General features: G+C 42.2%; 3 protein-coding genes across 3 annotated transcripts in view; 2 read left to right on the top strand and 1 right to left on the bottom strand.

Annotated features, from left to right (window-relative positions):
* sfxn3 (sideroflexin 3) overlaps positions 1-11,899 on the top strand; it is a 234,876-nt gene that overhangs the window by 59,533 nt on the left and 163,444 nt on the right. The window lies entirely within an intron of this gene.
* ftr14l (finTRIM family, member 14-like) lies at positions 311-3,416 on the bottom strand. Its single transcript, XM_084021753.1, has 7 exons — positions 2,822-3,416; positions 2,622-2,717; positions 2,294-2,527; positions 2,039-2,198; positions 1,776-1,901; positions 1,100-1,236; positions 311-968 (listed from the first exon to the last, which is right to left on the bottom strand). Exons 1-7 carry the CDS (start codon positions 3,218-3,220, stop codon positions 582-584), a joined length of 1,539 nt encoding a protein of 512 aa, XP_083877879.1. The 5' UTR covers positions 3,221-3,416; the 3' UTR covers positions 311-581.
* Positions 4,806-11,025, top strand: LOC311021310 (uncharacterized protein). The gene is made up of 2 exons (XM_084021780.1): positions 4,806-4,987; positions 7,452-11,025. The coding sequence occupies exon 2, from the start codon at positions 7,573-7,575 to the stop codon at positions 9,226-9,228; it is 1,656 nt and encodes a 551-aa protein (XP_083877906.1). The 5' UTR covers positions 4,806-4,987; positions 7,452-7,572; the 3' UTR covers positions 9,229-11,025.

Genomic DNA, 11,899 nt, shown 5'->3' with positions numbered 1-11,899 from the left:
GTTCTGCTGCCCCCTGCAGCTTTAACCTGACCAAAAATACCCTCAATTGTATTTGATCCCCTGTCGATTTCCATGCTTTGAACAAATTGTTTGTATTTGTCACTCTTCAGGCGAACCAAACTCACAATATTCGAGGAGTGGCTTATGGAATATCCATTTTTTTTCTTTCCAGAGCTTCATCACTGTTGAATAAAAAGACTAAAATGTGTGGAATAAAGAAGAAAAAAAACTCCAGCTGCATCTCTAAAGTGCTCGATAAATCAGTAGAACTTTTTAGAGTTTAGAAGCTGATTTAATTTCACTTATAACGTACTACTAATATAAATATAGCATGCTTTAACATAATAGAGAAAACGATATGGAACATTGGGAAAATAACATCTATTATTGCATATTACATTTTGTAGGCAAAACAACAATCAGTGATCAAAAGACAGAATCATTGGATCATTTAAAACACTCATACTGTAGTTCATACATGATGAAAAAATAACTTTAAAAATTAATGAATCAAACACCCTGTTTCAAATGATTACAACAATGTTGAGAATATTGTGTAGTGATGCACTGTGGATACTCTCCTACAGTCTTATAGTCGAACCAAAACCCCACACACTGAATGCAGGGTAGAGGGGCTGTGTAAATGTAGTCTGGATTTTGTGCAGAAGCTGCATGCCATTAGAAACACTGTAAAATGCAAGTGTTCCTGCAGCGTGGTCCAGGTAGATGCCGATACGAGATGACATTGGAATTGGAATTGGGATGTCCTTGCTATTATTATTGTGCACAAAGGAGAATTTGGAGTCAGAGCAGTACAGACTCCAGGACTTGTCGTTCCAGCCCAGGCTGCAGTCGTTGCTGTTCCCTTTACGGCGGATTCCCTTGTAGGAAACAGCCACGTCTATCTCCGTTCCCCTCCAGTCCACCTCCCAGTAGCAACGGCCCGCCACGCTTTCCCTGCACAAAACCTGCAATGCAGGACGATAGATTGGAATGAGAGATTAAAAGACAAAATTTATGACCGCTGTCAAAGTGAGAGTTTACAGAACTTATGCTGAGACATCACTTACTGCAACTACACAACTCTCCAAATTCTCACCTGCTGCCAGTGGTCAAATCGTTCTGGATGGGGCAGGTAGTTCTTAGGCTCACTCTTCATCGTAGCTGTTCGGTTTCCTTCGGAGAGGTGAAGGCTGCGATGCACGGTGTTGACATCCAGAATCAGCTGGCAAGAGTCTAAACAATGCAGGACAATGTCATAATTAATCCTCTCTGTGCTGTTGTTAGTCTGTTAATCTGTTTCAACATCTTTTGCCTTGTGTTGCACATAAATCACCAACAGTATCTAAACAATTGGGACACTAATATGTTCTGGAATGACCAAGTTAGCCACTACAGTCTTTGGTTTACGACTCTCATGCATCAGCTTGTTAAAATGCTTCCCGCAGGTGGAGTGCCAACGGGAACACCTGTGTTTGTTTTAGTGATACTGAACAGTAAGTTTGCTTTCGTACTGTTTCACCAAACCAGTTTAGCAAGTGGCATACTTTCTGTAACACTCGGTTCAGTTGTTTCATGATGTGGCGTGGTCATGTTTTTGTTAGGGATGGAGATGATCCTGCTATATGTCATCATGACTTAGTAATGACATAGGAATGCTAGGTTATGAGTGGGGTTTGATAGAACAGCCAAGTACAGCCTTGCCATGTTGGTGCTAAAAGTTTCACTACAGGTTAAAGGTATCTTTCTGTGTAAAAACGAAACCAGTAACTCACATTTCAGGAAATCTTCTCTTGTCTTTGGTTCTCCTCTTGTCTTCGGCTCTTCTCTTTTCTGTGGTTCGTCACTCAAAAAGGATTCTGTCTTCTTCTCACCTTCTTGCGTGATGTAGACATCCTTCACTGTGAAAATGCAGATAAAAAAACACTTCATAAGCTTCATGTAGGAAACAGCAGAATAAAAAAACACAACCCCTCCTGAAAGCAACTGCAGAAAGCTGTCAACGCTACTGGAGATGGAGAAAGACAAATTTGTGCACCTGTTCCTGAGATTTTCATCATTTCTGTCTTGCTGACTTCTTCCACTTGTAATTTCAGTGCAGCGATGGCTCTCTTGGTGCCATCAAAGGAGTAATTGGGAGCAACACTGATGTTGTTGAGGTCTTCATATCCGGAGGGGCCTGACAGCGACTGCCAGCTCTGATAGAAAGGGTGGAAGAAAGAGATGAGCCTGCTGCTGCTTTCTAAGAAGACCCTTTTTTTGCACCAAGATCCTCGGTTCATATCAACCTCACCTGCAGAAAGTGTATGTGGTCATCAGTGTGCGACAGCTTCTCCAGGTCAGTGTGTTTCTTCCTCAGCAGAGTGATCTCTTCCTCCAGGCGGGCAAGCAGAATCTCGGCCCGCGTCACAGTGGTCTTTTCGTGGGAGCGGATCAGCTCCTTGACTTCATTGTATTTTCTCTCGATGGAAAGCAGAAGCTCGCTGAAGATCCGCTCATTCTCCTCAAGGGCAGTTTGAGCTGAGTGCTGATGACACACATCCGGAAGACAGGGAGAGGGTTTGTTGACATATGGATGAAAATCTGTTATTTGTAAAACCTTAACGGTTTTTTTTACTCACTTTAACTGATTCAACAGCTTGTCGGAGATCCTGCCACTTTTTAACTCTCTGGTCGATCCTATGTTGAGATTTATACAGCGTGGTACCAAGTTGTTTCTGTTGAGGACATTACATTAGTGTTCACATCGACCTTGTACGATAAATAGCCAGTGAGTGTCTTCACCAAATGTATCGATTGACAGATTGTTTTCACCACTTACTTGTTTCTCAGTCCTCTCAGTTCCAGACGGGACGATGTCATGGTGTTTGTGTTCATCCATCATGCACAAAACGCACACCAATGTCTCATCAGTGCGACAAAAAGCCTCCAGCAACTTGTCATGCTGGGCGCAGATCTTCTCTCTCATCTGACCCGTAGCTTTGACGAGCTTGTGCTTCATCAGGGCGGGGTAGTCATAGTGGGTCTGGACGTGGGTCTCGCAGTACGATGCCAGGCACACCAAGCAGGACATCTCAGCCTTCTGCTTCCTTGTTGTGCAGAAGTCACATAGCACTTCCCCGTTCTTGGCCTGGGACCTGGATTGACTCCGGCTGGTAGAGCGACGAGATTTCTCCAAGCTGCTGTATCTGTCCAAATCCAGAGTACTAGGGTGGGACATTTTTAATAAAAAAAAAAATGTTCAGCAGATATGAGAACAAAAGTAAAATCCACAGGTGATGTGTCTCAGCGGGTATATGTTGACCTCTTAATAAAATGTGCTGAAGACACGATGAATAGAGGACGAGGTATCCACCGAGAAAAATGAGCTCCTGCAGTTAACAGCTCCAGTGAAACTGTGTGACTGCCACTGTGTGTGACAGAATGCAAGCAATGTGGGCTATTCTCATTGTAAAACCAGTATTCCTGGTTGGGCATTTAATCGACAGGGAATGGGTGTTACAACAAAGGTGCTGCCTGGAACAAAGTGGGTTGGGCCAAAACAGGAACTTAAATAAAAAGGAGCTCTAATTGATGTACAGTACTACATAATGAAATGTCAGACTTAAAAGTATATCTTTCTATCTCTAGTTCTTATTTGAGGATAAAGATAGTGTAACACACAACCTTCAGGGTACAACATTGTTTTTCAAGTGTTGATATAACCTGCTGTTACCTACAAAATGCCTTTCCTCGCTCTGATCTTATCTACACTGTTAAGAAATGACCTTCACTTTGTTTTGTTGGTTTCAAAATCACATTTGTGTTATGTCTATCTTTAGACTCCTGCCTGTGATTTGTACAATATGTATGCACATACTATCCGGGAAACACTGGCATGGGGAAACAACACCCCCCTGTGGGACTGATTTATTACTACATAAAATAATACAACCTATCTAGAACCTCTTCTTAAATAGTTTCACTCTCTGACTAAATTGGGCAAATATTTCCTCTTTTTTTTACCATTTAACTGACTATAATAATAAATCCAGTCTGTACTTTACTTTTGTCTTATTTCATTCTCCAGATCTTCAAAGATGCATTCAATTTCTTCCATGCGTGCTGCTTTCACAAGCTCGTTCCAGTGACCCCCCTCTCTCGGTTTTATTGCCTTATACACCCCACTCTCCTTAAACTTAACATTCTGAATTTCCCCAACACATTAGGCTGTATGGGTCCTATAATTGTGGCAATTTGACTTGCACTGTGATAGATTACTTTGTCTCCCGCAAGTGTTTCTAAAAGTAAACTCTTGGAAAATACAAATCTAAATGCTTTTGAAAAAATGATCTGCAATAAGAGTAGTAGTCATGTTGTAGAATAAATACAGAACCTTCGTTGATGTCAAAGTTGTAAAATCAAGTCAAAATTAAAATCAAAGAGGTATAGTGAGCAAAATATACTCAAAGTTGGCTTATCAAAAGAAAAAGTACTTAACATGAGAAACGTTTCGTTCACATTATGAACACAAAATATGTGATGCATTCATACCAGCTTTAACATTAAAAGTGATGTGATGAAGTACTACCAGCTGTAACATTAAAGGTAATGTACCTATAAATGCATCCATAATTAAAACATCTGAAATAAGAGATTGAGAATCGTTACTTCTTCTACCACGAACCGAAATTCAGTAAAAGCATGGAAATACAAGTGTTCCTGTGTGAGCTCCAGTTTGTCTCCGAGGCTGTAGGGGGCGATAGTGCTCTGCTCGCTGTATTGAAACGACAACGAATGCTTTTGCTAAAGTGCGTTGATCGTCTAACGTTGGCGCCAGATGAGCTGTGGCGCCAGCTACACACACAGGCAGAGAGAGAGGAAGACACACACAGCAGTTTGACGAGCCTCACAACAGCTTGCAAAGCCCTTCTCGACCCAGAGCCTGAAGCATCTCAACAATTCTCTTTATTCTCTCTTCAGCAATCAAAAGGCAAAAGGATAGGAGGTGGGTGTGCATGCAATGATTTAAACATTTAATATCGAGTATGTGATCCATATTCATGTGTATTATTAATCGTTTATATTAAACTTACTCTATCAACAATAGAATCGTAGCAGCGCAAAGGAAGAGAGCGGGCTGTGGCAGAAAAAACTCGTTGTCAATGTATTTGTTGTTTATTTTGTGCCTCCAGTTATGATAGTACCGAACTTGTTGTAATGGAAAAATACAGGCCTTGACTCACATTGGTTGATACATATTGTTCTGTTAGAAGAACAGACAATCACTTGGACACATCATAACTTGTCAAACGAACTATTTGGGCTTTGAATCGCATCAAAGTTATTTTTGAGACTTGCTTGTTATAGAATTGGCCCAACCGCCTTTCTTCACTCAGCGTCTAGTTCATCTTTGCATGCGAAACCAGACTCAACATGGTCGGATGGGTGGTAAAGCGAGGCTTCCGCTCTAATGTTTTACAATCTAACGTTGCATGCTAACGTTAGTACTAAACTGGAGAGCAGCCTTTAGCCGTGCTAACGAATTTGATTAGCTGGCTTGTTAGCCTGGCATCATGGCTATGTAGCCAGCACGCTAATATTGTCTCGGCTGGATAGCCGCTAACACCAGCAAGGCCGCCATTGAAGACGTGTGTGCGGTTTGTCGGGTGCTGCCGCAGTAGAGGAGGGCTTTAGGTTCATAGCCAAGATTTATTGTGCCCTGTCGAGCAGCCCTTTAGTTGCTTGCCCGGTCGTTTTCTGTTCGGTTACTGTTTTTCAAACTGCGTTCGCTGTGGGATTTGGGTCTTGGACGGATTCTTATGTAAGTAAAAAGCCGTCATTTCCCGGGCTTTTCACGCAGCATTCATCGCCCTCACGGTTAGCCATCTTTGTTTCAGCTAGCCAACTCCTGGTTGGAATTACGGTGGGGCTCGTAGCTTGCTAACCTACTTACCATTAGCCTACAACGTCGTATTGAGTACTACTACACGTCTAACGATGATCTATTATTGCCCACGTACCGCCGTATCAATCTGCGAATACGCGTTGTGTGCGTTGGACTTACTCGGAGATCGCTTCGGGGGCAGCTCTAATTCAGTACGTTATGAAGGGCGGAAGCTAACTAGCAAGCGGCAGCCATCTTAGGCGAGCATGTAATCTTGGCTAGCTGGGAGTGCTGGTGTGGCACAACAAGATGGCCTGTTAATACTCACACAAGCGGAATTTCCGCGTCGGTAGTTGTCATAAAAAGCGCCAACTTATGTACAGCTACTAATATTTGTGATTATTTCGCTTCTCTTTTTACTCCTTACTGCAACTATTCGCATGATGCGTTTGCTATGAAGCTAGTTAGCTGGCTAAATTGTGAACACATTAGCAGCTAACACTATGCTGTTTTGTCGTTAACCAGTCCCCTCGACCATAGCCAGCTAACTAGCGGCTATGAAGGCTATTTGTAGCTGTTATTGAAGGCTAGCAACCAACGGTTCAGTGTTTAATAACAAACATTGCCGCTTTAGTGCCTCCTCACGTTTCAAGTTGCGTTTAATATCCACGCATAGCGAACTGCGGAGATGAACGAAATCTGTAGACTGGGCAGGTTTTGGCTTGCGGATTAAGTCAGAATTGGGAGCTTGATCGTGATGCTGTCCACTTTGATTTTATCAGTTGTTAGCTGAAGTGAAGCTCTTTTCGATGGCTAACTTGGCTAGCAAATTTCATCACTTAGCTCGCTAAGTAGTAACGTTATTGCAAGCTTGCCGTTGATATGAGTGCAGTTAATAAACTCAATATAGTAAACCTATGCACTTTGACTAAATAATTGTAACTTTACCAAACATATCCAGTAACTACCGAGCAGGTTTAGATCACATAAACATATGGCAAGGGATATACAGTAGTACAGCATACTATTATGGACATCCTTATGTCACACTTGTTATGATCACCTATTGTGAATACCAAACATACACCAATCATGTCTTTGCTGTGCTGTTTTGGTGAGGTGCATGTCTGATTGGGTGGCAAAAAGCATGTACTGAATTTAATACTAACCTGATCAGATGATTAGTGATGTATACAAAAATGTTTTTTTTTTATGTCAAGAGTGCTCACTGAGATGTTTTCAGTGACAATTATGTCTAGATAAGTAAATTGCATTTGGCCAAAACACCAGCCCATACATTTAGCAGAGACACACAATTTAAGTGATGATACGTGATGGTACGTAGGCGCAATATAGTTGGATTCCTGTCTACATGTCAAATTACATGCAATTTCATTATGTGAAATTGACAAGATTATTATTGCACCGTAAGAAGTACCTATACTAGGAAAATGACTCTGTCCCTCATTTAGGTCTTAAAAAAAAATAAAAAATTGTGAAAGACTAGACAGGTAAAGACTCTATTGGCTTAGTAAATGAATGCAGTGTCATTCATTTTTGTTCTTTGTTCTTCTTCTCTTTGCAGGTCTGCTAACTGACTAAAACACCAGCGCGGCGCCCAAAAAAAAGATACACATACCCCCGATTCCTTATTGTGTTACCCGCCCGGCAGGAAAACGGAGGTCGTGGGGCTGGAGTGTGTGCTCATGGCTGAGTCAGAGACTGAGTGTGACACACCCGGCCTTGACACGCTTGGGTCGGAGTGTGTCATAGCCCACAGCCATGTCGACCTTCACTATGGAGCAGAAACGGAGATCATGACTGAAGAAAAGCGTGGATTAGAACTGGAGATCCACGGCTCAGACTTAAAGATCCAGGGACTGGGGACAGATCTCGGAGCGGTAGCGTGTGTGGATGCAATTGTAGCGGAGACGGACCACGATTACATCAAGGTGGAACATGGCGAGATGCACTGTTTCACAGCAGCAGAAATCAAGACGTCGGGGAACGAGACTCTGCTGGGAGAGGTGCTACTTAAGACGGAAAGCGAACATGTGGTGAAAGTGGAGTCAGACCATGGTGGGGAGTTGACAGTGGAGTCTGAAAATGGTGTAATCATACACGAAGCTCATGGCCTGCAGTGCAACGAGTGCGGGGAGATTTTTGGCAGCATAGCCGATCTTCACCAACACTTTGAGATCCATAAGGACCTCAACCCTTACATCTGTGTCCACTGTGGTGAGAGCTTTGCTGTGGAGGCCAGCCTCAAACAGCATATGAAGATTCACATGAAAGAAAAGCCCTATGTTCCCCCTGGAGTTGAGATCATGGGCAAAGATGTTATTGATGCCTTCAGCCTCAAGTCTCATCAGATGATTCATTTGCCAGACAAGCCCCATCGATGCTCAGAGTGTGGTAAGAGCTTTGCAGCTGCGATTACCCTGAGAGAACACATGAAGATGCATTCAGAGGACAAGCCCTACAAGTGCACCCAGTGTAGGAAGAGCTTTGTCCGCAGAAGGCACCTGAAAAAGCACCAGGAGGTTCATGCACGTGAGAAGCCATATACCTGTGGCCAGTGTGGCAAAGGCTTTGCCACAACTTCCAACCTGAAGCAGCACCAGAAGACTCACGCTGCAGTCGTGCTTGGAGACAAACCCCATCGATGTGCACAATGTGGAAAGTGTTTTGCTGCTGCAGCCACACTGAGAGAGCACCAGAGGATCCATTCGGGTGAGAAGCCATACAAATGCAACATGTGCAGGAAGAGTTTTGTCCGCAAACGCCATCTGAAGAAGCACCAGCAAGTCCATGCCGGAGGGAAGCCTTACACCTGCAGACATTGCAACAAGGGATTCAATCACTCCTCTTCTCTCTCTCGCCACCACAAGACCCATCTGCAGAATCCAGTGTTTTCTCCACCTCAGCCTGGGAAAACCCTGTCCTACGGCACTCCCCCGAAGCAGAGGGTGCACCAGCAGGGTGACAAGCCCTACATGTGCCACCACTGTGATAAGGGCTTCAATCATTCCTCTTCTCTGTCCCGGCACCAAAGAGTCCACTCGGAGGGAAAGAGTTACACCTGTGCTCACTGTGGCAAAAGATTCAATCACTCCTCCTCACTTGCTAGACATCAGAGAGTTCATCTGGAGAATAAACAGCAGCAGCAGCAGCCACAACCACCGCAGCCACCACCGCAGCAGTACAGCCCCATGCCCACAGGGAAGGGATTCCCTAACAACGCCTTCCCAAAACAGCGCATTCTGTCTGTTGAAAAACCATACAGGTGCTCCCAGTGTGGAAAAGGCTTTAACCATTCATCCTCCCTCTCCAGACATCATAGGATCCATGTAGACCAGTGAGGCCCCTTTTTCCCCACCCCCGACATCCTGTCCCATGCAAGCGAGAAACACCCCTGCTCCCCCTGTTTCTGTTATACCAATGGTCCCATCATTGACATCACCACGCCACAGGAAACATCAGGCCAACTTCTATAGACAACAGTGGTCAGGTCAGCACATTGCTACATTGAAGAGGAGCAGTTGAGAAGGAATGGACAGTCACAAGTCTTCAAAAGGAAGGAGGACCGTGTGACCTATAATTCTGAGCTGAATCTGGGACTTTGTGCTCAGTATGAAGAGGATGTGATGATAGATTGTGAAGGAGCCTCTATTCTTCTTTGTGATTGTGCTTCACTTGCTCCAGGACCTCTTTGAACACTTTTAAATTTAAAAAGAAATGTGATTTGGTGATCTAAAAAAATTGTTACATGGGGAATATACGCTTCGCCCTCCGGTTAGTCTTTTTGATAGAAGAATTGAGTTTATGTACCTTCAGGTGGGCACATGCGCTTTTCAGCTGCAACTTTATCAAAGGCTACCAACACAATTGATGAACAAGAACTTGTTGTCGATTTAAATAGTTTTCTTTTTCACCCACATAACTCATGTGAAGCAAACTGAAAAAAATCCAATGTAAATACTTATTGATTTTTCTTTTATATATATGTATAGGTGACTAGTGTGCTGTTCCAAAAGATTACATTTTTGATAGTAAGATCCACTCTGTCTCCACCTTTTTATTTCTTTTATGACTTTAATTTGTTTTACGTGTTGGAGATAAACGTGTTGCAGGTTTTCCCATGCAGCTTGTTCTTGAATTGGGCTCCATCAAACATGAGCCATCTTGCATATTTATAAGGTTCTTGTATGTCTACGATGGGTAAGCAGCACTGCTGCAATGATTGTACAGAGAGCAATACCGGCTGACACCCTGATTCTATTACGACATGCAATTTAGCCATTAGGAAATGCATAATAGAAAATAAAAACCTACTGGGTAGCATAATACAACATCACCTGTGTCCTAATTATTTACTGTGCAGTTTTCTCTGTACCCCTTGCACCAAATGTACACAAAATGCAACAACACACTTTGTTAATAGCTTTGGAGACTAACTCAATTACCTGTGTGCGTGTGTGTGTATATAATATAGTTTGACTCTTATGTTGGTCTGCAAACTATCACAATTTGATCTAAAAAAAAAAAAAAGATCTATACTAAAAGACTACACAACAAAATACACTTTTACAAGGCTTAAAAGATTTTTCCGAATTCCAATGCTCTATTTACTGTTCTGTGTAAAATATCTTTTACAAACTGATGTATTTTTTTAGATATGGCTTGGGTTATATGAAAGGGAATGAGAGATATACAGTTTTTATGGGAGTGAACATTACAGTGAGCAATATTTCCTTTTTCCTTTTTTGTTGGATAACAATTGTGCTTCAAACTGTAGCATAGGTTTCTTCCTTGTGTTAGATAGGTGCCTTATTGCATGCTATGTAGAAATGTATGCCGAGCTGTAAAAAAAAAGTTCAGGGTTTTCAGGAGTCTTTTGTTCTTATTCATACTAACTTACCCTACATTTTAATTTGTCACTGATACCTATTGCTTTTTGCTTTCATGTATATTACAATGTGTTTACACTGTTACGACCATATTGTCTTTATTTTCCCCCTTCATTTTGTCAATGGCCTCATTGTAGAGAGTAAAATTGTAAATTATCCATATAGGCTTCTCTTAAGGGCAAATCTTGTAACACCTTATCCCAATTTCTGAGTGGCACATATATGGATAAATAAAGGTTGTTGACTCTCTTGTGGTGTTAAATCAATGGAGTAATGTTTTGAAATGGGAGAAGGGGAAGCAAATTGGTAGGATTAGTTCTGTAAAATGTATCTTGCATAGCTGGTGAATAATGGTGACACTAGGTGAGATTAAGTTATGATAGTTTACATTCAACCATTAAGTCATTTTTGGCTAAACAGCGATGAAACAGATTGACTGCATCCTTGCACTTCCTAAATGTATCCACATGGTGTCACTCTAACATCTCCAATTTTGAAAGAACACCAATTCTATCAATTCAATAGATTTAGAAATTCCAGATGTGGGCACTTCTGCCCTTGAGTGTTTTAGATCACTTAAAAGGACTTTTATCCTTTCTAAATTTGGAAAGGTGTATTTTGATCTGTGTGTGACCTGTGTAAAAATAGCAAAATGTCAGGAAACCACCCACCTTCCCACACTCTCAAACTACACCGGTTTACATTCCATCTCAGCTGGAGGTCAGACTTCAGCTGCCTGTTGAGGTAGACACATGTTTGGGATTCACAGTCACTGCAACCTTCAAAATAGATTAAAAGCTTTATCGGCTCTGAGTAATGTCATGGCATTGTCTGATGTTTCAACTAGAGATAACTTAAATGTATAAAATCACAATGTTATAGTTTGTTTAAACACTTACGTGTAGTTGGTTCTTCTGACAGATGGTTGACTTCATCAGGTCATCCTGGAAAGTTTGTGAGCACTTAATTACCTACCTACCTACCAAATTAACGATGTCTCTTCATTTGCTTGAGTTTGCAGTGCGTTGAGCTCACATGGGCACCATATAAATCTCCATTTTAGTCAAGTCATTGCAGGTACTGCCATGGGATACTCTTGATCGTAAATTAAGTTTTGCGAGGA

The sequence above is a fragment of the Eutrigla gurnardus genome (assembly GCF_963514095.1).
Source record: "Eutrigla gurnardus genome assembly, chromosome: 11".
Taxonomy (NCBI): domain Eukaryota; kingdom Metazoa; phylum Chordata; class Actinopteri; order Perciformes; family Triglidae; genus Eutrigla; species Eutrigla gurnardus.
Note: the sequence above shows the minus strand (reverse complement) of the source record. Positions and strands in the feature narration are given on the sequence as shown.